Consider the following 23,336-nt stretch of genomic DNA (forward strand, 5'->3'; position numbering starts at 1 on the left):
CTTCATGCCTCCAGAAGGAAATGGCTAAGGTCTCTTTTCCTAGGGATCAGACAGATTGAGTTGAAATGGGTGTTGATAAAACCCCCTGATTGCATCTCAAGGACCAGTTCCCCAAACTAAGCCTGGGCCTTGCTGTCAGAGAGCTTATCCCTTTATAGCTGCATTCACTGGGGAAATTTCTGTTCTAAAATATATACCACTGGAGAAATGGAAAAAACCTTTTACAACTGCGTAGCAAAGAGGTAGGGGGTATGTGGGGATAGTAACCTAATTAATTTTTAGGAGAGCAGAGAGCTTCTTATTCAACAGCCGTCCTGAAGAAAAGATGCATTAGTGCTCTTGGAGGGGATGTGATCTAATGGATGTGGACATCAGAGCCCAGCTATGGACACGAATAACAGAAGCTAACAGAGCCCTTCCTCGGGAACCAGCACTGAGCAAAGCCACTGGTAGGCATTTCTCATTTAAAATGAGTGTCACTGGTGTGCCTGCGTGGCTCAGTCATTAGGCATCTGCCTTCAGCTCGGGTCATCATCCCAGAGTCCTGGGATCAAGTCCCAGGCTCCCAGCTCCATGGGGAGTCTGCTTCTCCCTCTGATCATCTCCCCTCTCATGTTCTCTCTCTCTCTCTAATAAATAAAATCTCATAAATAAATTTAAAAAATGAGGGTCAGGAATTAGTCTCCCATTCTTACATAAGGAAACTAAGGCTCAGAGAGCTTAAATAGTCACACAGTTTGTGAATGGTGAATCTCAGCCCTTTGCCACATGGCTCTATCAGTTCTCTCCACTGTCACTAGGCTTTTGAACTAGGGGATCAGTGAGAAATCCAGGGAAGGTGACAAGCTTCAAATCCACTATCCATCATCCACTACCATGTGGTTTTCCCCCGCCCCACCCCCCCATCTGGGCTGCCTCAACACCAGCAGCCCTAGGCCATTGGCTCTCAAGGTTGCTGCTTCAAACTAAGATTTGCAGGAGCAACGAGGGAAGTAAAAAACAGGAAGGCAAAAGCCTCAAGACCCTCACGTGCTACCTGCTCACACTGCCCCCAAGCGACTCCCATCACACAGGACACCAATGGCTTGGCTTGTAACATTAACAACACTCAGCATTAGTCACCACATTTCACTGACTCTGAAAACAACATACTTTTAAAAAGCTGCTCTTGGGGCACCTGGGTGGCTCAGTGGGTTAAGCCTCTGCCTTCGGCTCAGGTCATGATCTCAGGGTCCTGGGATCAAGCCCCGCATCAGGCTCTCTGCTCAGCATCTCTCTGCCTGCCTCTCTGCCTGCTTGTGATCTCTCTGTCAAATAAACAAATAAAATCTTTAAAAAAATAAATAAATAAAAAGCTGCCTCTTTCAAAGCTCTACACACAGAACTGAATCTAATGAGTACCCTTGAGGTACAATCTAGCACAGGTTTCTTTTGTGATAGAAATAATAATGAATGGCTACCATTTCCCACTTACTATGTGTCCGAAGCTTTGCACAGGTAGTTGTCTTAAAACTTCTATCACAAGGGACACCTGGGTGGCTCAGTGGGTTAAAGCCTCTGCCTTCGGCTCAGGTCATGATCCCAGGGTCCTGGGATGGAGCCCCGCATTGGGCTCTCTGCCCGGCAGGGAGCCTGCTTCCTCCTCTCTCTCTGCCTGCCTCTCTGCCTACTTGGGATCTCTGTCTGTCAAATAAATAAATAAAATATTTTTAAAAACTTCTATCACAAATAATCTACAATAATCTACAACATTTTGATGGCTATTAACTTAATAGTTAATATCTTACTATGAATATACTATTCAAGTATTTTATTTACCCATTTTAAGTTATAAGCAGAATTAACAATTTAATTCTTTGACTTTAAGCAATTACAGTTCAGAACAGGACCAAGCCCTACCAAGATTAATTCATTTAGTCCTCCTAACAATGCTATCATCTCATTTTTTGTTTTGAAGATGAGGAAACTGAGGCCCAGAGAGCTTAAGTAATTTGTTCAAGGTCACACAGCAAATAGGTAGTGGAGCTGAAATTTGGGCCCTAGCAATCTGATTTCGGAGTCCAAGCTCATGACTTCCATGCTCTGCTGCTTCAAGTCTTCCATAATCCCAGTGGTTCTTGAGAGAGCAAATGATAACTGCACAAAATTAGTAATTGCAAAAAAAAAAAAAAGGATAAAAAGGATTAGCAGACTCCAGGAAGAGTCCACCCTTGTGGCAGAGTCAAAACCATATATAATTCATAGAAACATACACTGCATTGAGATCAAAATAAATGATACATGCTTAATATCACACATCATAGAGATACTAATTTTGTAAGATAAAGTAAATACTTAGAAATGTTTACAAACCTTAGAAGCCTTCCTATCTGTAAGTTGATAGTGCTGCCATTTATAAATCTTCAGAAATGATTAATAATGGATGTTTGTGCAGGCTGTAACCAATCAGTAAACCCCACATGTAGATGAATCTTGGGGGAACAGACCATAGCTATATAATCGTGTGTGTGTGTATGTGTGAGAGAGAGAGAGAGACAGAGACAGACAGACAGACAGAGACAGGGAGGCAGACAGATACACACACACACACACACACACACGGGGGAAAGAGGGCACTAGGACAGACATAGGACCCGGCAAGGTTTACTAAGGGGAGTAGGACACTCAGGCGGGACACAGAGTAGGTCTGTTACACAGTTAAGCAAGTAGCAGAGCCAGGATTTGAAGCAGATCTGATCCAAAGCCCACATGCTTTCTGCCCACTACACTACCTTTCTAAAAGAATGGGTGAGAAGGGATTTCAGTTATGTTTTCCTATAAAACCTTAAATTTAGGTTGAAAGCTATTTAATCAAGAAGGGATACACAGTCCTAAGACCCATAAAGTATAATTTATCTGCCATTCTTTATTTCATTTCTATCCTTCAGAAACTTTCTTTTCCTGGGATCTTTCATTTATTGTACTGATTATTATTTAAAAGGATTATTTATTTAACTGGTTGTTTTTAGTGTAAAATTCTGTGAGGTTTGTTCTAAGTTTGGAATTCATATCTTACTTCTTTTTGTTTACTGTAAACTAACGGCTCCTTTCTCCCTCTTTCTAAATGACTTATTTTAAACCAAAATATGTAGCAAAAGAAACCAAAGAGTTTGGGTGGGAAAGCTATCTATGGGTATTGTTATTAATTTATTGTCTATTGCTAATTGAAGTCATGATCCTTACCACAATGATGATGGAAGGACAATTCTGGGTAAGCACTGTCTACAAAGCAGGCGAGACAGAAGAGGGAGGGAGGAGGAAAATTGTTAGACTTCATCGCAACTGGGTCATAAAGCAGAGTAAAATGCCTGGAAGCTACGTGTCTTCCTTAAGATGCTTTATTAAAAAGCACATTCTGCATTTCTTTGCCTTTAACCACATCTTCAAGACAAGTTTCTGCCCTCTGCTTTGTTTCAATTGGCTGGCTAACCCTGAGGTCAATCAAGCCCACTTCCTAAATGTCAGGCACACTGAGAAAAGGATATTGGTGGTTAGGGTAGAGAGACTTGGCTGCCCCTGCCCAGAACTAACCTAGCTGGAGGGGTGCCTCCGTCCCCCACCAACTCGAAAGAATAAGAGAACCACTTAGTGGGAATGCTTACTCTATTCTTTGTTGTCTATGAATGTCTCTATCTTAAACTACTTTAGGGACTAAGGTTAAGGTTCGGGATGAGGTTACAAGGTTAAGATTATAGGATCCCCTATAGGGATGAGCCAAAGCAAAACCCTGAATTTCCCTAAGCTAAAGCTACTTCCCTCTTCCTCTGCATATTTTGGTGTTGTTCAGGCATCCTGAGAAACCATAATAGGGTAGGATTCTGCTGGACCCTGCACTGAGCCTTACCCACATTACATGACGACTCTATGCAGGGAGTAATGTCATTTGCACCTTTGCCCAGGTAAGAGAAGGAGACACAGGCTGGGACTACACAACCAGGCAAGCTGGCTGCAGAGCCAACCACCAAGGACACAATTTTGCCAGCTGAGCCCTCTAGCACCCCTGCAGGTATCTTGGTACAATTGGTAGAATAATGAAGCAGGGACCCGAGAAGAGAAGAGGAAGGCTAAGCAGGGAACTGAGTGCCAAGGAAACAATTCACAGTCCGTGCCTTCCTCTCTAGCCTCTGGACCTTGAAAGACAAACGTAAACTTCTAGAACCACCTTCAAGACTGCCATCTGGGTCCTTAGAGGCCTGAAGAAAAGGAAATGGGGCCAAACCTGAATTCCCAGACTTCTTTTTGAACCTGCTGAAAACTAAAAAAGATCTGCTTGAAGGAAATTGCAGAGTCTCCCTGTCCCTGGAAACGGACTTTAAAGAGAGGACAGTTCCCTTTCCTGGGTATTGGACTTGGTTCCATCAAACAAGGATGTTCTGCCCTTGTCCCACCCCAACCACCAGTGAAGTCCTCTTCTCTCCTCTCTGTCCCTTTCTTCCCTTCTCTGCAATTCTTCACTAATTTGACATTTTGAAACACTCCACCGCTTGTCTAAAACTCAGTCACGCCATGCAGTAATCTTTGAGCTCTTTGATATACAGACAATTAAATGGTTCTTGGCTCAGTAATAAGACTTACTGTGTCAGAAGGCAAAAGAAATAATGTTTCAAAACTTCTTGTTCCCACAAATCACCACTTGTTCAAGTCAGCAACAAATCTCTACAATTAAATGTCCATTAAATAGATTTTTAAAATTTGTTTATCTTTTTTTTTTTGATGGAGAGAGATAGCATAGGTAGGCAGAGAGGCAGGCACATAGAGGAGAAAGCATGCTCCCCGCCAAGTAGAGAGCCCGATGCGGGGCTCGATCCCAGGACCCTGGGATCATGACCTGAGCCAAAGGCAGAGGCTTTAACCCACTGAGACACCCAGGTGCCCCTAAATAGATAAAAATTTTAAGATTTTTTTCTAGTAACCCGAATTCCTGGAGCAATTAAACTCTTCCTGTGGACAATATCCCTGTAAATATTTTTTCCCCTGTTAGGGAAAAATTCACATTCAGTTAAATGCTCAATGTGGATTCATTTACAGAGTGAGAAGATTTTAATTTCTCCTCTGCCCAAAGCCCCTCTGGATGGCTGCTATCTCTCAGGGACAATGTTCATCTCTGGGGAATTTTTCCATTAGCTATGGGTCATCACTACTCTTGAAATTTATTAAGTTTGTTATGTACGTACAAATGTAATACAATGCTTTGGCATTAAACAGATTAGTTCAATCCCAACCCAGTGATTCTATTCTTCCATATGTACATTAAAATGCCCTGTATACAGATGATTATTACAGTAGTTTTTCATAGAAACCATAGGAAATAACCAAAATATTCAGCCCTAAGGAAATGTAGTGATACGGTGGAATATTACACAATATTTCTGTTCTATAGTTAACAATTTCAAGTCGATTCACGTGTCGTAATGCTTGCCTGAGAACCCAAGAGGGATTCAGTGGAAATCTATTACCAATAGATAATTCAACATCTTTGTCCTAGAAATAGATGGCCAGGGGCATCCTTCATAACAGCAGCAATAACAAATAGCAGTTATCCAGCACTTTCCACATCAGGCACTGTTCTAAGTGCTTTATGTGTTTTAGCCCAATATATCCTCCCAACAACCCAATAAAGTTAAGACTGTTAGAACCCACATTTCACAGATTAAAGAAACTAAGGCACCAAGAAGACAGGAACGTTACCCCATGTTACACAACTCGTAATGCCAGTCAGTCCGATTCTAGATGCTGGGATCCTATCCATTTTGCTGTCTGTCTCTCTATTGGAATCAAAATGGAAAGATGCCAAAATAAAGTGTGAGTGGGAAAGGAGGAGGATACGAAATTCTATGTAAGACAGCGTTTATGGACACTTTAAGAGCACATATATGATAACACTTACTACTGACTACTAATACACGAATATACTATGTGAAAATATTTTTAACTGGACTGGGAAAAGATAACATCTAACTCCTGAAAGTGGTTCATTAGGGAAAGAGGGGGAAACAAGACATGGGGAGGTGGAAATGAGGAAAGAGGTTGAACTTGGTCTCTAACATTTTATTTCTTTAAAAGATCTCCTCAACTTCAATGAATATGTATGAAGTCAACACACTGCCCTTTCAGTTTTCTCAGGAGTCCAACAAAACGTACCTATTTTCCCCCCAACATTCATATTGCAAAGCCCAGAATCCACAAACATGCTTAAATCTTATCTATTAGCATTTTCATTGTTAAGATACAGCTTAAATGACATTTACTTTTAGACAAATTTTATTAAGCTATTCATCTTAATAGTGTGAGCCCATTAGAAGGAAAAAGCCAAATAGGTTAAAACAATCACAATTTACTTACTTCTGGTAAAAGTGATGCAGGTTCATTTTAGCAACTTCAGAAAATTACAATATATGCAAAAAGAAGACATTTCACTGATACACCACTGTTCATGTTTCCAGGTCTATTGTTCCAGGGTTCTTCTATAATTAAGTATACATAGAATTTTGGGGTGCCTGGGTGGCTCAGTGGGTTAAGTCTCTGCCTTTGGCTCAGGTCATGATCTCAGGGTCCTGGGATCAAGCCCCATATCGGGCTTTCTGCTCAGCAGGGAGCCTGTTTCACCCTCTCTCTCTGCCTGCCTCTCTGCCTACTTGTGATCTATCTCTCTCTCTCTCTCTGTGTCAAATAAATAAATAAAATTTTAAAAAATATATTAAAAATATATACACATAGAATTTTGATGCAAAAATGACATTACATGATATCTATCTCCATATCCTGCTATTTTCCACTAATACAGACTAAATGTCTTTGCATCTTTCTGCATTACTTTAAACAGTTGCATATATTTTATTTTCTCCATGTACATATTTATCCAACAGTTATTGCGCCCCCAAAACGATGAATTAAAGACATTTTCAGAAAAATGAAAACTGGAACACTCTGTTGCTAACAGACCCACATAACCAAAAAAAAAAAAAATGTTAAGGAAGTTCTGTGGGTGAAGGAAAATCATTCCAGATGGAAACTCAGATGTACACAAAGGAAGGAATAGCATCAGATGGTAAATATGCGGGTAAACAACTTCTCTGTTATTTTTTATAGACATGTTAAAAAAAAAAAAAACCTACGAGTTAAAGCCAAAAGGAGTCACAAAGTACTGTGGGTTTTATAACAGATGTAAAATTAAAAGCTGTGACAATAACATCACAAAAGATGGCAGGAGAGAATGCAACCAAACTGGTGTAGGGTTCTTACATTAGTCACAAAGGACCTTAATGTGACTGGTAGGAAAATGAGACAAGCGGCCCATGGTAAACCCTAGAACACTAAATTTAAAACAAAAAATAGTAAATGACAGCAAATACACAATTCAAAAGAACTGGTGTGTCAAGGATCGAAGGACCCATCCCTGGGAGGTCCAGGCAGACTTCTCCATCACTTTCAACTGCTGCTCTTCCAGAAATAAAAATGCCCTTCAGAAGTTCAACTCTGGTCTAATTCCTTCATCCTGCCTTTCAACTCAAAATAGAGAGGCATCCACATCCACCTGAGCCAACCTTTAAAGAAACTGGACGTAGATAGATAGTCCACAGAGACAACAGAACTGGATCAAATCCAAGTATCCTCCTCATAAACACAAGACCGAACCAGAGAAGCTTGGCTCCTAAAGCTTTGACATTCATCATCCTGACTCCCACTGTAATATTATCGCTACCAAAGAAACGTGCTTGGATTCACTTTTTAATAAGGTTTGATGTATGATAACCAAAGTGGACTACACTGGCATTTCCAGTACCAAGGGCTCGATCTTTCTAAGGCTCAGTTCCCTTTTGCATCCGTGTGTCCACAGATACACAAGCACAGTGACTTGAACGAGCCCTTTAGGGAACATCCAGCTGTTGATGCCAAACACGTATCAGAGTTCCAGTGACGGAAATCAAACAGACTTTCTGAATCATCCCATCCGGCTGCCTGGTTGCAGGCACAGCTCTGAGTGTCTCTGGCAAGTCCTCTTGCTCAGGGAGATGAAGCCAGTTGCTGCCGGCCCCTGGCAACTGGGATTTTTAAAACAGTTCTTCAACATATACAGTTATCACTCTTAGACCCAACCCAGACTTCCTTTGTGACTTTGGGCAAGCCACCCTTGCTAAAATCTTACCTTAGCCACCTGGTAATTATTCTATTACTATCTGACACTTAAGGCTTACCATGTGCCCTCTATGGGCTCTAAGGGACTATATGCAGTACCCATATATATAACACATAACAAATAATATGTTCTAAATATAAGACAATAATATATATATATTTACTTAATACTAACAACAATGAAACAGAGATAGAATTTGAATAACTTGCCTCCAAATTATAAGAGTAACAAATGAACAAGCCCAAGACTCAGCTCCAGATCTTTGCCTCCATACTCTACCCTTGGTAGAGGAATTATGGGGGACTAAGAGCTCACGACATTAACTTCCTTCCAGGAACAATATCAAGGTGACAGCAGAACAGACAGTGGGACAGAATATAGTAACCTCATTTCTTGCTCCTACCCCACCATCCATCTGTTGCCCCCACATGCTCCCCTTGACTGCCCCAAATCTTTATCTTGCAAGGGTTTCACCCAAAGGGTGGTTGGAGACAGACAGCTCCCCTACGACCACCCTGGAGCAGTTCACCTGTGCACCAGGTCGCTTTTGAAGTGCTGACATGTCCAGCCGAGGTGACTTCCTTAACCTTAAGGAATGCATTTCTTCGTCCATTCAACAAATATCTAGCAAGCACCTATTTTGTGCCAGGCCAGACACTGTATCAGAGACTGGGAATACAGCGATGAACAAAGAGGGATAGTCCTAGCCCTTGCAGAACTCACAACCACGTAAAGTGACAGACGGTGTGTACTTGAAGAGAGAGGGGAAGTTAGAGGAAATGTAATGGGAGAGCTCCCATATGGACAAAATTTTGAAGAAGAAGTCAGTTTGTCAGCCAGATGAGGAGAATAAAATGTTAGGCAGAGGGAGAGCATGTGCAAAGGAGTGAAAGAAGGAAACAGATCTGAGGGTTCCAGGACCGTAGGGTTACCGGCGAATGACAGCACAACAGGAAATCTGGGTACAAACATCAGGCTGACTTCTACTGAAGAAGGGTCAGGGAAGCCAGGAGAAGGGCGTCCCCACCACCGCACACCAATAAGATGAGAGGGAGGAGTGCGAAAGGAAGAAACCGACAACCATGGAGGTTGTCAGTGGATGTGCAGAAGAACTCATGGAGGATGAAAGTGCCGGAAAGGATGCAGACAGATGGAGTTGAGCCAAGCAAGCCACGCTCTGCACAGAATACTACCAAGGACAGAGCCCTTGACCGCTGGGGAAGCTTGGAGTTTTCCAAAGGAGACCCCAAGGCAAAGACTACTGTTCAGGGAGTTTACTTGGGAGGTGATCCCAAGAAAGCAGAATGACAGAGTGGGCAAAACAAAATGGAACAGAAAGGGAGAAAAGCCCATCAAGTGCAGGTTAATATGAAAGTTCCTGCTGTGGGCCACAGGAGAGCTATCCCAGTGGGGACCAAGGGTAGACTTCAGAGCTGAAGGATTTATCAAAAAAAACTCCATCCCTCCCTGGTAGACAGCTGCCCCTGTGGCATTAAGTCATCAGTATGTTCAAGCTGTCCCACAGGCTAAGCAAAGCTCTCCTGGCTAGGAGGAAGCTGCCATGCAGGTACCCAAGGGAGGAAATTATCAGTACCTACAGGAACCGGAACTGCAGGCAAACACTAAAGCAGGTTGCCGGACTGTGGTGTGAAGCATCCCACAGCTTCTGCAGCAAAAGGTTCCACACTTGACCACCAGAATGTGTGCTGGATAGCAGCAAGGGGGCAAAAATCAATTGGGGATCCACTCAAATTCAGTTCCCCAAGCAAACCATCTCCCATGCATGGTGGACTCTGCAGCCAGACCATTAGCCTTCTCTTGCTCTGTTAACTAACCAAAACTGAAACTCAAATATATGTTCTCCGAAATTCGAAAAGGCCTGCCAAGAGGAGGCCTGTGCCTCCTCTTATTGGTAGCCAATGAAGGACATAGCCATCTATTTTTCACCTTGAAGGAGCTGCCTCAGCTATATACCCCCTATCCCCACCGAAACTTTACTAAAGAGACTGATCTTTCAATGTTCAAGGCTGCATCCCCACCCTGTGGCTCCCGTATGTCTCCCTAAGGTGTCTTAAGTCCTTGCTCCTTCCTGCTCATCAGATCTAATTAACATAATCATCCAAATAGTGATCCAGTGGGGCACCAGGCTGGCATAGTCGGTTAAGTATCTGCCTTCTGCTCAAGTCATGATCTTGGGGTCCTGGGATCGAGCCCTACGTTGGGTTCCCTGCTCAGTGGGGAGATTGCTTCTCCTCCTCTCTCTGCCTCTCCCCCTGCACACTCTGTCTTTCTTTTTCAAATAAATAAAATCTTTTACAAAAAATAGTGATCCATTGGGGGCGCCTGGGTGGCTCAGTGGGTTAAAGCCTCTGCCTTCGGCTCAGGTCATGATCCCAGGGTCATGGGATCAAGCCCCGCATCGGGCTCTCTGCTCAGCAGGAAACCTGCTTTCTCCACTCTCTGCCTACTTGTGATCTCTGTCTGTCAAATAAATTAATAAAATCTTTAAAAAAAATAGTGATCCATTGTAATCTTGTATGTCAAAATATCCAAAGCTTTTGTAGACTTAAGCTGTGATAGAAGGCAGGATAGGTGGTATATTCCTGAGACAAGACTGAAAATACACTGTTGGTTGTGCTAGGTAAAAGCAAATTGCTTCTAGCGGCTCCTGGGTGACTCAGTCAGTTGAGCATCTGACTCTTGATCTCAGCTCTGGTCTTGACCTCAGAGTCATGAGTTCGAGCTCCACATTGGGCTCCATGCTGGGCATGGAGCCCGCTTAAAAAAAACAAGGGGTTGGGAGCTCCTGGGTGACTCACTGGGCTAGTCTCTGCCTTCGGGCCGTGATCCCAAGTTCCTGGGATTGAGCCCTGCGCCCGGCTCTCTCCTCGGCAGGTAGCCTGCTTCCCCCCACTCTCTCTCTCTGCCTGCCTCTCTGCCTACTTGTGATCTCTGTCTGTCAAATAAATAAATAAAATCTTTTTTTAAAAAGGGGTGGGCAAATTGTTTCTGGATACAGTTGGTTACACTAGATAAAAGCAAACTGCTTCTGGTGATACTTACAAATGAATAAAAAAACATTTTCTGAGCCAATATCTGCATACAGGGGCTACGTTCCTCTGCAGTATTAGCTATTTCCTCCCATACTTTGTGCTCCTCTCTCTCATTATGGGTCTAGTGACAACAAGAAGAGACTGGAGTGAGTCTGGAGGACAACAGGCATCCTCTTATAAGGCAATTTCCCCAACTAAGATTATTAGACTTCAAGCCAGAGGCTAGTCTACCCAGATGAAGACGAACAGCCTTCTTCTACCACCAAGGCAAGTTCTGAGTAACTGGGGATTCAACACTGTCAGTTCTATCTGAGCCCATCAGATGTCTCCATTCTAAGACTTAAGGTCCCATTAATTCTCAATGTTCTAACTCTGACAAGAGAGTCATGGCAAGGCTGCGAATTCAGTGAAGTTTCAGTTTCATTTTCAGCAAGACTGGCTCTGTAGCTTTAAGAAATCAATTATCTTATGGCTACCAGAAAAACTCTCTGGTTCTCTATAACTAGAGCTTAGAAATGAAACATCCCATCTTGTCGTTTTCTTTCTCTACGTGATCCAAAGTTCCCAAAAGAATCCATCCCAGGCTACCGTCCTCTTTCATCATCAGTGCTGCCACGGGGGTCAAGGACGCCACCCTCCCGCTCCCCAAAGGTATTTGCTTCAGTGAATGCTTCATCACAGTTAACCATACTTTAGATATGGGATACTTTAGAGAATTAATTTGCTACCAAAGGGATTTTGACACCAAACTTTCAAATACAAAAAAAAAGTTCTCAGATTTCATAACATTGTGATTTTTTTTTTAAAGATTTTATTTATTTGAGAGAGAATGAGTGAGAGAGAGCATGAGAGAGGAGAAGGTCAAAGGGAGAAACAGACTCCCCAAGGAGATGGGAGCCCGATGCGGGACTCGATCCTGGAAGTCTGGGATCATGACCTGAGCCGAAGGCAGTTGTTCAACCAACTGAGCCACCCAGGCACCCACGTTGTGATTTTTTAAACTATAGATACAAGATTATGAACGTGTGGGGAGAAGGGGAGAGAAACTAGATCGAGGAGAGAAGAGGTTGTATAAGTGAGCTAAAATTTTGATTTCTTAGAGCAAGAATTAAATAGACAATTTCTACAGTTGAAAAGAAATTGTAATATAAGCACTTACACAGGGATATCACCAAAAGAACAAAACAAAATTGCTTACAATTCTGTGGATAAGGAATGGATGATAAATGTGAATCAGGGGCTATGATGAGCCTGTTCATGCTAGTTCTTTTTTAACAATCTGTGAATATTATTTGATTTTTTTTTTTTTAGATTTTATTTTATTTATTTGACAGAGAGAAATCACAAGTAGTTGGAGAGACAGGCAGAGAGAGAGAGGGAAGCAGGCTCCCCGCTGAGCAGAGAGCCCGATGCGGGACTCGATCCCAGGACCCTGAGATCATGACCTGAGCTGAAGGCAGCGGCTTAACCCACTGAGCCACCCAGGCGCCCCAATTTGATTTTTTTTTTAATTCTAAAAAATTTAAGCCAGGTCCAGAACACTCAGGGATGCCAAGGAAAGACATATTTAAATTTTAAGCCTAAAGTACAGGGAACCAACAAAAGTACGTAGACTTGTATGATCACAAAGTGGGTTTTTTGGAAGTTTTTTTGAGAGAGAGAGAGAAAGTGCATAAGCAGGGGGAGGGCAGAGGGAGCGGGAGAAGCAAACTCCCCGCTGAGCATGAGGGACTCCATCCCAGGACCCTGGGACCATGACCTGAGCTGAAGGCAGAGAGCCAACTGAGCCACCCAGGTGCCCCCAAAAGGGTTTTTAAAAAAGGTCAGGGGGGTTGGCTATGTCAAGAGTGAACAAGACTCTTTAGATGAACTACTACTACTACTACTTTTAGATGAACTACTGGGACTTCATCAGGATAAAAAGCTTTTGCACAGCAAAGTAAACAGTTGACAAAACTAAGTGGCAACCTAAAGAATGGGAGAAGATATTTGCAAATGACATATCATTAAAGGGCTAGTATCCAAAATCTATAAAGAACTTATCAAATTTAATACCCCCCCAAAGTTAAAAATTCAGTTAAGAAATGGACAGAAGACATGAACAGATATTTCTCCAAAGAAGACATAAAAATGACCAATAGACCCATGAAAAAAATGCTCAACATCCCTCAGCATCAGGAAAATACAAATCAAAAATGACGAGATACCACCTCACACCAGTCAGAATGGCTAAAATTAACAAGTCGGGAAACAACAAATTTTGGCAAGGATGCAGAGAGAAAGGGAACCCTCTTACACTGGTAAAGGAGGAGGAGTTAGGGAGCTCTTTGAGAGGTCGAAACAATAAAATGTTTGGGGCAATTGCATGTCTGGGTAAAGAACAAAGAGTCACAAGGACACTGGGGTTTCTGGGCTGAGCAAGTATGGGGAACATGGTTGCTGAGAACAGGACCAAGTGCAACCCACCTCGGCCCACCCACAGGAACGCCTGAGGGCTCCTGTGTATTTAACTAGAACAGGACATTTACCTTTATGGACCTAACTCGATTGTAACAATGATCATCCATCAGTAATGATCTCTGGATGAACCTTGAGGACACTATGCTAAGTGAAATAAGCCAGACACAAATGGATAAGTGTTTTGTGACTCCACTTACATAAAATACCTAAAACAGACAAATTCATAGAGACGGAAAGCAGAATAGTGTTGCTAGGGGCTGGGGAAGGGCAAAATGGGGAGTTAGTGTTTAAGGGGTACAGAGTTTCTGTCTGGAATAGTAAGTTCTAGAGCTAGGGGATGGTGATGTTTACACAGCAGTAGGTATATCCTTCATGCCATTGAACTGTATACTTGGGAGTGGTTAAAACAGAAATTTTTACATTATATTTTGCCAGAAGAACAAAAATGTTTTCAATGTAATCTCAAGTTATCAACCATCCGTGTGGATAATCATTCCTCTTTTTTGTCTGGTTAAGCTTGGTTGGGATTGAGGAACTGACAAGTCCTCGGAGGCTTAAATGCTCCGTGTAATCCACTGAGAAGTCACAGCAAAGGCACAAGGGCAGAAAGAGATGATTCAGAAAACAATCTGTGGAGGCTAAATGTCAGCTGCTGTTATGGCCCATTACGTAAAAATAATTTTCCTGCTTCTGTTTTGTGAACGTTTTTGCTCTGATCTCATTTCTATCACCTTGGATACATCTCATTAGAAATATCTGTTTAAGTACTTTCTGCAGCTAACCTAAAATGAGGCACATACGGAAGTCAAATTAAGGCAAATCTTCACTGGGGCTGTGAACTGTACCTTCAAAAACATTTATATAACCTAAAATTTAAGATTTTAAGTCCATGCAAGAGTCTTGAAATGAAGAGTTGCTCCATTTTGAAATCCCCTGATGTAGCCTCACCCTGTGATACAACCCTCTGCTCTGACTGCACACTGGAATCGCTTAAAGGAACTTTGAAATTTACTGAGACCTGCCTCCTAACCCAAGAGTCTGATTTAGTTATGGGGAGTCCCGTGTGGGCAACAGGATTTTTTTTTAAATTTTATTTGTTTATTTGACAGAGAGACAAGATCACAAGTAGGCAGAGAAGCAGGCAGAGGAAGAGAGGGAAGCAGGCTCCCTGCTGAACAGAGAACCTGATGCGGGGCTCGATCCCAGGACCCCGAGATCATGACCTGAGCCAAAGGCAGAGGCCTTAACCCACTGAGCCATCCAGGTGCCCCACAACAGGATTTTTTTGTAAGCAAATTTCCTCAGGTGAGTCTAACTTTCAGCCTTGGCTGTGAACCAGTGACTAAGAAGCTAAGACAAATTCATCGCACCCTGAAAATGAGGGAGAAAGACAAATATATAATGACCTAACCAAAAATATACAAGAGTGATACCATCACCAAAGCAGAAATTGATCTTGGAACTCTAACCTTTTAGAGCTAGGAAGCAATTTCAAGACCACTAGAGCCATCGGTGGTTCTCAAAGCATGACCCCTGAACTGTCAGCATCAGCTGGAAACATATGAGAAATGTAGATTCTGGGGCCCACTCCAGACTGGTAGAATCAGACTCCAAGATAGAGCCCCAGCAATCAATGTTTTATTTATCTATTTTTCTGGCAATCTGTGTTTTAAGAAGTCTTCCAGGAGATTCTGATAGCAGCTGAGTTTTGGGAAGCATTGTTCTAGAGCAGTGAGGAGGAGCTTTAAAAAAATATCCCACAGTCCACAAAGATTCTGATTCAATCATTTTTTAAACCTCTTCAGCAGATTCTAATGTGAAACCAGGGTAGAAAACTAAAGAAGTCCCACCCTGTATTGAGACCAGGAAAGACCAGCCCAAGATGAGACAAGTAGTTAGGACCACCATCTGAATGAGAACCCAAACCTCTTGATTCCAAATTGATCTCCATGTCCAGTAAGCAATTCCGGTTCTCTTATTAGGAATACTAAATCTGTTCTAGTATGGATTTAAATTATGACTCAGTTCCAAAGCTGCATTGTTCCTTTACTTACAGTGCTCTGGTCTAGGAACTTGATCCTCTGGTTCTCTTCCCTATATCCCTCATGGTGGATAGAGAAGGTCAGAAGACCAGCCACATCAACATCAAGGCAAAGTAAAAATGCCAATATGTCCTAAATAAAAAAAGGAGCCCCACAAGTCCTTGCAAACATCCACAGAATACATGAAATTTGTTAACATTTCAAATGAGATTATGGACAATGTTTTGCAATGTCCCATTGGTTCCAATGCTGAAAAGTCTTCTTTAAGAACGCTGGCAGTAAAGCTTTCATCATAGTTGAAAATGCAGAGGAACTTATTTTAACCTTGGTCTTGCAGGACATGCCACCCTGGAGCCTGACTCTGGCAAGTTTATTTTAAAAAGACTGCTGGAAGAATACAAGATGCCAGGACACCTCACACCTAGAGTCTTAGTAACCAGGGAGGTGTCAGGGCCGCAGAGCGAGAATGAATAAGTAACCTCTAACACTCTGCGGAACAACACAGGGTCAGTTATCTTCCACACTTCTCCCTCTGCTTGAGAATCAAATGACTCAAGTGAGCCCCGCCAAGCCCCAGTGAAGGTCCCAGCTCTCCGCTAGGAACCTAGGCTCTTTGCTCGACAAGACTGCAGGGAACAGGAGGGGGTAGTTTCCCAAGGAGTATAAGGGGGCATGTACTGAAAGATGACGGATGGGGACTGAGCAGGTGAAAATACTCACCAAATCACTGACCCGGGGCTGCACAAGGAGGGGGCCATGCTGTACTTGTTTGTGAAGTATTAACTGCCCTGTCTACTCTGTATTCTATCCCAAAGCTAGACACACTGTAGGCCTTCAGTAAATGTCTGCTCACTTTAAAAAAAAAAAAAAAAAAAAAAAAAAAGCTGACAAAGCTTAAGAACATCCTCCTGGTAAGTGGTCTCCACCTCAGTCTCACCAAGCCAGCAGGTGCATACTTGTGTGCAGAATAGTAATAATGATAATGACGACAATGATGATGATTTGATGATGATGACAGGAGTGACTGGGTGGCTCAATTGGTAAAGTGACTACCTCTGGCTCAGGTCATGATCCCAGGATCCTCGGATGGAGCCCGGCGTGGGTCTCCCTGCTCAGTGAAGAGTCTACTTCCCTCTTTCCCTCTGCTCCTCCCCCAGCTCTCTTGCTCACTCTCTCAATAAGTAAAATCTTTAATCATCATCATCATCACCATTCTCAGCATATTGTATTTTTGTCTCCAACTTACTTCTGACAAGTTGGTCTGGTCCCGTTTTCTCTTTAAGTTCTCTATTAGATCCCCACCTTCAAAGACATTTCCCTGCTTCCAATCCTCACCCCTCTCAGGCCACTTGCCCCATAAGAAGCCGAAAGAAAGTGGAGGTGGAAAGAAAACTTGACTAACTGGACAGAGAGAAGGAAACAACTGCAAGGTCAGAGAGGCTGAATTTGGTCCCCGCCCATCTTCCTCAAGTTCACATAGCTTTTTGGTAACAGAACTACGGATTAACTACCCTTCTTCCCACCTTTTCCCAGTCCTTCCACAACCATGAAGCCACCCACACATTGTGAGTCTTCACAGTTTGTTACTAATGTGACACAGCTACCTAGACACAACTTTTAAAAATTAACAAAATCACTAGTTTTCTAAACAATTAACCTCTACTGGAAGTCACTGAAGCATTTGAAAGCACCAGAGTCATCATTACATGCAGCAATAATTGTATCTTAAATGTGTTTATAGAACAGAAATTAGCAATATGGGTCTTAAAACTCTCCATATACTTTGATCCAACAATCTCACTTCTAGGAATTTATACTAATAATCACAGATAGATATATAGAGATATAATAGATATCACTGCAAGATATTTACTGCAGCATTACCTATAATAGTGAGAAACCAGAAACAACCTAAGTATCCAACAGCAGGGGAGTGATTAAATCAAATAGGACGGCCATACAACGTAGCATTGCAGCATCGCGCAACATCACAATTGTTGTAGATGAGGCAAAACCTGACATGGAAACAGCTAATACGTTTACAGGACATTAACTATAAATGGAGGTAACAGAGTAACTTTTTGTGTGTGAAAAAAATTTCCACAGATAGGAAAAAAAAGAATAGCACAGTCCATACATGAAATTAGTAATAGAGGCTATCTCTGGGTGGTGAAATAATGGAGAATTTTCACTTTCTTTACTGTTTCTAAGTTTTCTTTTAAAAATGATTTTACATTATTGGGGCACCTAGGTGATTCGGTGGGTTAAAGCCTCTGCCTTCGGCTTGGGTCATGATCCCAGAGTCCTGGGATCGAGCCACCCATTATGCTCTCTGCTCAGCAGAGAGCCTGCTTCCTCCTCTCTCTGCCTGCCTCTCTGCCTACTTGTGATCTCTGTCAAATAAATAAATAAATAAAATCTTTTAAAAAATGATTTTACATTATTAATAATTATAAAACATTTTCATTACCTTACAACATAGGAATACGATACTGCTATTGAAAAATGTAGAATTCATGTCCTACAGAAACCTCCTGAAAGTAGCCCTAGCATTCCAAAACTCTCTTTTCATTTCTTACAATTAACACTTGCTGAATTACACATTAATTTTTTTTTATTTCTCCACTTCTAACAAGTAGTTCTGGTTATGTTTTCTCTTCAGTCAGTTCTGTTATATCACAACCTTCTAAGACTTTGTTCTCCCTCAGACAATTTTTTAAAGATTTTATCTATTATTTATTTATTATTATTTTATTGTTTGTTTATGGCTTATTATTAATTTGTTTTTGATTGATTGAGAGAGCGAGACTCTTAAGCAGACTCCATGCAGGACTCAACCTGTAGGCCCTGAGATCATGACCGGAGATGAAATCAAGAGTCGGTATCGGGGGCGCCTGGGTGGCTCAGTGGGTTAAGCCTCTGCCTTCGGCTCAGGTCATGATCTCAGGGTCCTGGGATCAAGCCCTGCATTGGGCTCTCTGCTCAGCAGGGAGCCTGCTTCCCTTCCTCTCTCTCTGCCTACTTGTGATCTCTCTCTGTCAAATAAATAAATAAGAATCTTTAAAAAAAAAAAAAAGGGTCAGTATCTCAACCAATTGAGCCACCCAGGCACCCCAACACTTCTCTCTTAACCTAACATGTAGCACAAACCTGTGATTTGGGTCACCTTTGCGCAAGGAAAAGCAGCCAAGACACACTGAAATGCTGGGTGCTACAGAAAACTAAAATTGCCCCTACCTCATGGTGAACTCTCCTCCTGAGCAGATTAAAGGGCTCTCAGAATGCTAACACATACCATGTGTTTGACAGAACACTGAAATCTATAATCAGAGTTACAAAACAGGCAGGCAACCTATAGAAGCTAAAAAAGACAAGGAAATCGATTTACCCTTCAAAGCCTTTAGAGTGAACACAGCCCAGCCAATCTCTTGATTCTAAACCTCTGACCTTCATAACTAGAACAGAATAGGCTTGTATTATTTTAAGCCATAAAAAAGTTACAAAACAGCTATCTGGAAGAGTGGCTTTTAAGGAGACATTGAAACCTGACAACCTTCGGTACTCCGGGATAATGAACTAGAGAAAGCAACCACAGGTCCCAATCTGCTCACACCTGTTTCCCCAGTGCAATTCGTAGCAGGCCCTGTTCCCTCCCAAGTGTCTCAGAATGGATCATCAATTAGTTTGACTACAGACCTCACCTGTAATGTACATTTGCCTAAAAAGGTCAAAAGTATAAATTACATTTAGCTCCAAGAGCAACTTTACCCCTAGCATTCTGATTCTATATATAAGAGAATTTGAGACACATTAAATTTTTTAAAAAGAGATTTTTAAGTGTTCAGTGGCACGACTTTTTGTTAAAACAATAAAAACATGTCATTATTAGATACTGATTGTAATTTCTCACATTTGCAAAGAAATGATATAAATAACCAGAGACCATGATTATCTAGTTCATTCTCTTGCTGTTTTTCTAAATACTGAATTTCAGAACCAGTAATTAAGATTTGTAAGAAATGGCTTTGGATAGAATAATAAGTAATCATCCTCCCAAGACACCAATGAACACATTTCAGAACAAACAAGGACTATGTGACCTCTCCCCAAAAGTCTTAGGAAATCATGGAAAAACCTGCTATTTACCTACCCCTGTAAATGTCATACAAGCCTCTATAGTTATGCTTTACACATAAACAAGCACACCTGGCAAATAACTTTTACTTGCATATTCAATAACATCTACTGGTAGTGTTAAAAAAAAAAAAAAAAAACATTGAATTTTTTTTCCTTGAAAACTGAAAAGTACATGTAATTTTATCTCTTGTATTCTGTAAGTACCCAGAGTAGCTAATTTAGATTAAGTAGCTGCAGAAGTCCTAAAATTCGAAGTTACTCCTATTATCCGGGCTGCAATTCTCATTTATAAGAACTGAAATGGAGAAAAACAAAGACATTCTCCCTACCAAACAAAAAGTTCTGTGAGGTAAATGTGTTAGGTAACCACACTATAACCGTTTCACAATAGGCATGTATTAAATCACATTGTACCTCTTCAACTTACCTGTGATAGGTCAGTTATGTGTCAGTAAAGCCGGGAGGGGGCAGACGAAAGTGCTTCCCATTTTGGTAAAACAATTTTTTTTTTTTTTAGATAAACTCTGTAACATAATTTAACTATTTTAAATGTGGTGCTGGTGGTGCTGGTGATCTTTTTAAAGAAAAAAATTTTTAGAGAGGTAAAAACACTCCTTTAAAAATCCACAATCTTTGTTGATGATTAGTAGCAAAGAACTATTACCTACTCTTGATTTTAAAAAAAAATAAATTGTCTTCTGACATGGACGTAAATTTTAGCGGAAACTTTAATATTATTTACTATTTTAAAATGCTTACCATGTCCCTTTGTTGGTTCGAAAACTGGGAGACCAAGGGAGGAACAGGAGAGAGAAGCAAGCCACTCCAAGCTAGTAACCAAGGGAATGCCGTTCTGGGAGCATGGTCTGCGACCACCACAACATGAGATCATCTCCACACTTGTGGGCCAGAATCTTGTTTATCAAGAGGCCTTAACTGTGTTCAGATGGTCTCAGCAATTCCTTACTCTCTGAAGGCTATGTTCTTGAAATGGCTACTGCTATAGGAACAGTGGGCGGAACGGGGGGAGGGACTTTCCAAGGAAAAGGGAGGGGGACGTCCTCTCAATGACCTCGTCCAACATCCTTCTGAAAATGCAGCCTATCTCTGAACTGTGAGCGTTTACCTGTACATATGTCAAAAAATTAAACTGATTTCTGGCACACAAATGCTGCCTATATTGAACATCACACACAATGTTTGAAATATTAATTTTATTAGGAAAGCACTGGACAGTTGTTAGAGGATATAACCAATCACTTCATTGTAACGTGGTCTGAAGACATCAATTAAAATCTGGCTTTTCTCATCCATTCAACAAACATGTAAGCACCTATAAGTGCTAGGGACTAGAGATGCAGGCTAAACAGCACGTCCTTGCTCTCAGAGAGCTTACACTCTAGCAAGAGGCCAATATTAAAGAAATATTTATGTTTCTCATATATATGTAACACAGAGAAAGTGGCTGGTGCTTTACAAGAGCACATAGTGTCTAATCCAGCCCAGGGGAGTCAAAGAGACAAAAAGGTAAGTGTTTAAGGGAAGGTAGAATGGTACTGGCAGAGGGAACTCTGGGTGGTGGACCCCAAGGTGGGAAGGACTCTATAGGTCCAAGAAACAAGAAATCTAGAATAGCTGGAGCACTGAGCATGAGGAAGAATCATAGATGAGACAGAAGAAGGGATGTGATGATCGTGGTCCTAGAGAGCATGAGGGGTCTGGTACTTCTACAGGGAACCAGTGAGACATTTAAGCAAGGGAGGAACATACCAGATGCACACTTAGAATGGTCATCTTCATCTCACAGTAAGAGAGAGGCAGTACTAGCTAAGACTGGATGCAGGAGACCACTTCTAAAGCCCACGGTAGTGAAAGACAAAAATAATGGGGAATTCAAGAGATAGGAGGCAAAATCAATGGACCTTGACAATTGAATCTGAGGTTCCTATAAGACCATCGGTGCAGACATCCAGTAGACCTGTTAAGATACACAGGTCTGGAGCTCAGGGAGAACAGTGTCGATGCAGGAATCATCCATATTCAGACAGCAACCGAAGGCATAAGGGCTGAAATGACCTGATGAGAATAAACCAAACCATGAGGAACACCCACATTTAAGAATGAAGAGAGGGCCAGGGGCTGAGGAGAGGGAGTGGGGAGTTTCATAACAGAGTTTCAGTTTGGAAGATGAAAAGTTCTGGAGCTGGACAGTGGCCCGGTTGCATAGCTGTGTGACTGGATTTCATGCCACAGAACTGTGCAGCTAAAAATGGTTAAAATGGTACATTTTGTGTTATATATATTTTACCACAATTTTTAAAAAAGAATGAGGAGATACGTTCATGTTATTTTTGTATCTTTCGGAATCAGAATCTATTTATGTTTTACTAATGAAAAATCAGGACAAATGGAGAAGGGGGTGGGAGAGAAATGTGCGGAGGAAAAGGGCCTGGCAAAGGAGACAGAACAGAACAAAATGGGCCAAAGAGTTTGGTAGAAAACCTAGAGTTACAGTCTGGAAGCTAAGGATAGCACTGCTAGGAACAAGTGTTCAACTGCTCTTTGTGCCGCAGAGAATTCAGTCCCGTAACATTGGAAAAGAACCCACTGGCTTCAGCAACATGGAGGCCAACCTTGGAGAGGGCCTTCGGCAGTGGAAGTCAGTGAGGAGAGGGATGAAGAGAGATGGGGAGGAAAGGGAGCCCCCAGAGCAGACAACAGCAAGTCTGACTGTTAGGGGAAGGAGCAGGATGGTGCCTGAAAGGCAAAGTAATAGATGTTTTTAAAAACTGTGTGTGTTAAAATAGCATCGTGCATAATCACCAAAGCAATCATTTCAGTGGAAAAACAACTTTCTGTGAACAACCACAATCATCCTGGAATTTATAGGTTAGGGGACTTTTCACACTACATGTGGTTAAAAAGGCTAAGTTATTCTCTTCATTTTATGGGTTGTAAATCTGGGCCGCAGAAAAATTTCTCTAAGAAAATGCACAGAGAATTAAAATACATCAAATAAATATCCTCACTTTTTTTAAAGGTAGAAAAGTAAAATGCACTCTGTTCAGGAAACAATTTCACTGTAACAGCCACATGTTGGGAAAGTCTAAAATTTTAAGGCTACTAGCACATCCATTTTTGGTGCACGTCCCATGGAAGATGCCTTGGATTCTAGTTACATCCTCAGGACGCCAAAGTCAGTCTTCTGGATTGGTGCGTTGAGCGCCGCACTAAGACTGAGACCCAGGACCAGTCTGGTGTCTGCCGGATCAATAATTCCATCATCCCACAGCCTGGTAAAAGAACAAAACATAAATCATTAGGAATCCATCACCAAACAACCATCTACACAATTTACGTCCAGAAACACTGAGGTTTTTCTTCAGGTCCTAGAGGGATCTACTGCTGAGCTCGCATGTACTACTTTCTCATAACCAAAACCACCTTCAAAGGAGGGGAAAGGAGAGA

General features: G+C 41.8%; 1 protein-coding gene across 3 annotated transcripts in view; it reads right to left on the reverse strand.

Annotated features, from left to right (window-relative positions):
* Positions 1-21,067: 21,067 nt before the first annotated feature.
* MCCC2 (methylcrotonyl-CoA carboxylase subunit 2) overlaps positions 21,068-23,336 on the reverse strand; it is a 69,412-nt gene continuing 67,143 nt past the window's right edge. For all 3 annotated transcript variants that reach the window (XM_013062466.2, XM_013062467.2, XM_004764487.3), the window contains one exon: positions 21,068-23,161. In XM_013062466.2, coding sequence (XP_012917920.1) covers positions 23,044-23,161 — 118 coding nt within the window. In that variant the 3' untranslated portion in view covers positions 21,068-23,043. The remainder of the gene's footprint in view (positions 23,162-23,336) is intronic.

The sequence above is a fragment of the Mustela putorius genome, unplaced genomic scaffold (genome assembly GCF_011764305.1).
Source record: "Mustela putorius furo isolate JIRA1106 unplaced genomic scaffold, ASM1176430v1.1 tig00000145_pilon_pilon_pilon, whole genome shotgun sequence".
Classification (NCBI taxonomy): Eukaryota; Metazoa; Chordata; class Mammalia; order Carnivora; family Mustelidae; genus Mustela; species Mustela putorius.